Source organism: Thecamonas trahens (assembly GCF_000142905.1).
Source record: "Thecamonas trahens ATCC 50062 unplaced genomic scaffold supercont1.23, whole genome shotgun sequence".
NCBI classification, from domain to species: domain Eukaryota; order Apusomonadida; family Apusomonadidae; genus Thecamonas; species Thecamonas trahens.
In genome coordinates this window covers 399399-404121 of record NW_013657657.1, presented here as the reverse complement: position 1 = coordinate 404121, position 4723 = coordinate 399399, and the positions used below count along the sequence as shown (strand labels likewise).

The following is a 4723-nucleotide window of genomic DNA, read 5'->3' as shown; positions in this document are numbered from 1 at the left end:
GGGGGGGGGGGGGGGGGGAAGTGGCGGGACACTTTTTTTTTTGGAAGACGGCGCGGATGGATGGAGAGGCTAGGAGGCCTGGAGGGTGGGAGGAGGACGATATGGAATCGGCGAGGAGAGCGATGATGGACGATGATGGGTTTAAAATGGTTGACCATGGTTGCGAGGGAGGAGAGAAGGGAAGGCGGCTTGGCCAAGTTGCTGGGTTGTGGGTAGGGAAAGGAGGGGCGAGTCTCTTTTTTTTTGGAAGACGGCGCGGATGGCTGGAAGAGGCTGGGAGGCCTGGAGGGTGGAAGGAGGAGAATGTGGGATCGACGAGGAAGGAGAGAAGAGACAAGTGATAGATGAGGTCCAATACTGATGATGGTGAGGGCGGCTGGCAGTTCAAGCACGGTGCGGGCATGAGTACTCGTCTCGCCACACCTGACTCGTTTTTCTCGACAGCGACCATGGGCAAGGCATTCTCGGTCGTTCTCGCCCTCACTGCCCTCGCCTGCTGCCTTGCTGGTGCAGGCCAGGCGAGCTTGATTCCGGAGCTGGCCCAACAGCTGGAGGAGCTCGCAATGTCGACGCCGACGTCTGTGGCTGCATCGTGGGCGTATGCTGTGGCGCGGGCGGATGCGGCGAGCTCTGATGACATCCTGGTCTCGGCCAACGCTGGCCGGCTCTATCCGCCTGCCTCCAACACTAAGATCTTGACGCTTGCCACGGCGCTCCTCTCGGCAACGTCGCCAGAGAAGACTGCTCTCGAGACGCAGGTGTGGTGGTCGGCCGATAGCGGACGCGTGTGCATCAACGGCCGCGGCGATCCGTCGATGACCGCCGATCGCCTGACTGGACTGGCATCTGCAGCAGCTGACAAGCTGGGTGAGAGCAGTGTCACCTCGACCGCCGTCCACGTCTGGTCTGGCTACTACCCCGCCGTCGACGTCTTCCCGGCAACCTGGGAGCTCGATGACTTTGTCTTTGACTACGGCTCGGGCATCAACGGCGCCATTGTGGACGAGAACAGGGTCACCTTTGCGCTCGCAGCCGGGCTTGCGGGCAGTACCAACATCACCGTTGTCTACCCGCCGTCTGCCGCCTCAGCCATGCCTGTTGACCTCTCTGGTCTTGTCATTGGCCCCTCCTCGTCCTCGCCCAGCCTCTCTGCTCGCTACCTTCCTGGTCGCTCTGGCCTCGTCATCACCGGCTCGGTCCCGGCAGGCAAGGAGACGCCCGTGAGTGGGTATGTCACCGTCCGTGGTGACGAGCTCTTTGCCAACACCTTTGCCATGGGCATGAACTCGGCTGGTGTGACTGTTACCGACGTCACGCTCGTCTCGAGACCGTGCGGCTTGGCTACCGACGACACGGTCGTTGCCTCGACCGCCTCGGACGCGGTCACCAGCCTCGCTCATCACTGCTTGCTCGTCTCAGACAACACGTACGCAGAGTCGTTTCTTCGCCTGGTTGGAAATGATGGCCTTGCGGCGAGCCGGCTTGATGTCCCAACTCTGGCCGATCTTCCGCGCTCAGCTGTCGCTGCTGGCCTGGCACGCGTTCATGCCACGCTCGTCGGCCAGCTCGGTGTTCGAGCCGACTCGTTTGTGCAGGCCGATGGCTCGGGCGTCTCTCGGCGGAACCTTATTTCAGCTGATGCGCTTGTGGGCACTCTCATCGGCATGGCTCGCCACGGCCCGGGCTACGGCAACGACTCCCTCGCGCCGCTACTTCCGGTGGCCGGCGAGAGCGGGACCCTCGCCTCGCGCTTTGTGGGCACGCCGGCCCAGGGCCGGGTCTCGGCCAAGACCGGCACGCTTACGGGCGTCTCGGCGCTCTCGGGCTACATCAACCGCACAGGACTCGGCGGCGACGAGTCGCGGCTGGTCTTCTCGGTCATCGTCACCGGCTACGCCGACCACGCGTCGTCGGCCCGGGCCATCATCGACAACATGGTTCTCGCCATGCTGGAGGTCAACACCTCTGGCCCGGCGCCATCGCCTGCCCACAAGTCCAAGTCGCACGCAGCAACTGTGGCACTGGCGGTCGCCGCTGGCGTTGCTGGCCTCATGATTCTCATCGCCGGCGGCGCGTGGTGGCTCCGCAGCCATGGCGCCGGCCGCGGCCCCGAGGGCGATGTCTTGCTCGGGTAGCGAGCTGTTCATTTTACGGCAGAAACTCGTAGCCTTCTTGCCCAACAAAGCAAACAGGGAGGACGAGTTGGCCGAGGTCAATGTCGAGGACTGGTGCGGGCAGGGCGTCGCAGAGCGGCGGCTCGATGACGTCTGGGACGGCGACGCGTGACGAGGCGACGCCGGCCTGCTCGACGCCGAGTTCGTCAGCAAGCGACTCGACGAGGCCGGGCTCGACGCCGACCTGGTCGTAGTCGTCTGTCTGCACAGCGTGGAGGAGGGCAACAAGCTGGTGGCTGGAGAGGTGCGGGGCGACCTGGCCTCGCGTCTCAGCCACGAGGAGAGCGTCTTTGGGCATGACGAGGACGTCGGCCAGCTCGCGGACAAGGACCAGGCGCTCGCGAGCCGGCAGCTCGCCACCGCTCAGCTCCGGGTGCTGAGCAAGCCACTCTTCGAGCTCCGAGACGGCCATCTTGAGCTTGAGCCCGCCGCTTACGGTCGCGCCGCGCGAATCGACAAGGACAGCGTTGCAAAGGACGGCGTTGATGTGCTTGAAAACGGCCGAGACGACGGCAGCGCGGGTGTCACCAAACACCTCTGGGTGCCACGGCGCGACGACGGCGGCGAGCTCGTCAAGGACAGCAATGACGGTGGCTGGCGAGAGTGCCGGGCGCGGGAGCGAGGGCACAGTGGCCGAGCCGACGGCGGCGGCGGCGGCGGCGCGGGCCGATGCGGTCTCGAGCGTGGACGGCGCGTCGAGAAAGGCGCCGACAACGACAGCGCTCTCGAGCCGCTGGTTGTAGTGGCCGACCAGTAGTGAAAACGCGGTGTAGGCGGCGGCGTCGAGGGCGTCCTCGAGCGAGCGGGCCCAGGCCGGGCGCGAGCGAGCACCGCCGACGGCCAGCGCAAGCTCATTGCTCACGTCGTGGACGAGGAGGGCGGCAACGGCCAGAAAGTATGCGAGCTCGAGCGGCTTGGCGCGCGAGGCGCGGACCTTGGCGTCGAGGGCGGCCGGGAGATCGTGGACAACGAGGGCAGCCGGCGAGTTGCGCAGGAGCTCTGTGGCAGACGCCAGAGCCTCCTGCGACTCAAAGCCAAAGTTCCAGTCGACCATGGCGGCAAAGACAAGACGCTCCGAGATCGGCAGGCCGTGCTGGTACCAGTTGGAAAAGGCGGCGACGGCAGTGGCGACCGACTCGTGGTCCCAGGCCTCGGGCTCAAAGATGGAATCCGGCAGCCCACGCGAGGACATGCCGACGGTGACGAGGGCGGCCGAGGAGAGGGCGGCGGCGCGGTCGTCCGGGTTGAGATAGACCGAGGCGATGGCGCCGTCGACAAGGAGGGCGACACGGCGGCCGACAAGCTTGAGCCGGCGCTCGCGGAGGCGGGCCTTGATCCGGCCGAGCTCCTGCGAGATGGCGCCAGCCGGGTCGGGCTCGGGCAGCTCGCCGAGCTCGCCGATGCTCCGCTGGGCCACCGGCAGCTCGGCGTTGATCTGGACCGACGACGAGAGCGAGCGGCGGTGTGCGCGCGAAGCGGTGACCGACGAGCGACGGGCCGGGACGTGCGGCGAGGGGAGCGACGGCTGGCGCGAGTGCGAGCGAGCAGTGGTGATTGAGGTTGCGCGCGGGCGGGCTGGACTGGGGCGGCCGCCGTCACCCGGCATGAACAGAGAGGCCGGGTAGACAGGCCCGGTGGAGCGAAACTCACCCGTGGCCGATGGCGAGACCTCGCCGGAGAACGTCTCTGTGGCGTGCGAGTCCGGGTCGGACTCGAGGTAGTTGGGCAAGGTACTCTCGTCGTCCATTGACGAGAGCGACGAGAGGGTGGGGGTGGGGGTGGTGGCGGTCACGTTGCCTGCAGCGGCAGCAGCGACGAGCGGCGAGACCTGGCGCCTCTTGCGGCGCTTCTTTGGACTCGCACGCGGGCGAGGTGGTGGGTCCAGGCGATCTGACGAGGCGTCGGCTGAGAGCGAGGCCGAGGACGGCGGCGGACCCGACCGGGGATGATCGTCGCTGGACGAAGCAACAGAAGAAGCAGCGAGGGCAAGGGCTGGCTCGGGAAGCGATGGATCCCACAAAACAAGCGAGACCTTGATGGCAGTGCCAGGAACAGGAGCAGCTTCACAGAGGTAGACACGAGTGACGAGATGGTCCAACTTTGCCAAGTCTGCCAGATTGACGGTAGCCGAGCCAAGAACGCGATCTTTTCTCTCACTCTTGCTCTTTGCATGGCGAGTACCATTTGCCACTGCAGTCAAGGTCAATATCTTGTCATCGTACTTGCCCGAGTCTATTCTTTGGTAGAGAGTGCAAGGAAAGTTAAAAACAGTGTCAAAAAAAGCCACACTATTACTTGCAAACACAGCTGCCGTCGTTCCCGAATGAGAGCCACGAGCATAGCGGACGGACACCGTCCCGCCTTCTCCCACACACACATTCTGCACAGCATGAACAGTGACTCGTGCATGTCGCTTGACCGCACGTCGTCCCCGCCGTCCGAACAGACGCGACATGTCCTTCCTCTCTGCTGCTTCCGCCGCAAGGGAGGGGAGGGGGGGGGGGGGGGGTTGGGGGGGTAAGGGGGGGGTGAAGGGCGTGGGTGCCGTG

At 65.4% G+C, this 4723-nt stretch overlaps 2 protein-coding genes across 2 annotated transcripts in view; one reads left to right on the top strand and one right to left on the bottom strand.

Annotated features, from left to right (window-relative positions):
• The window catches only part of AMSG_05503 (peptidase S13 D-Ala-D-Ala carboxypeptidase C), a gene marked incomplete at its 5' end in the record, with an annotated part of 2974 nt that extends 773 nt beyond the window's left edge, over window positions 1–2201 (top strand). Inside the window, one exon of the mRNA XM_013902452.1 lies at window positions 384–2201. Coding sequence (XP_013757906.1) covers window positions 384–2135 — 1752 coding nt within the window. The 3' untranslated portion in view covers window positions 2136–2201. The remainder of the gene's footprint in view (window positions 1–383) is intronic.
• AMSG_05502 (uncharacterized protein) lies at window positions 2179–4583 on the bottom strand (the record flags this gene model as incomplete). The annotated part of the gene is made up of 3 exons (XM_013902451.1): window positions 2179–2225; window positions 2288–4324; window positions 4570–4583. The coding sequence occupies 3 exons, from the start codon at window positions 4581–4583 to the stop codon at window positions 2213–2215; spliced, it is 2064 nt and encodes a 687-aa protein (XP_013757905.1). The 3' UTR covers window positions 2179–2212.
• Window positions 4584–4723: the final 140 nt, after the last annotated feature.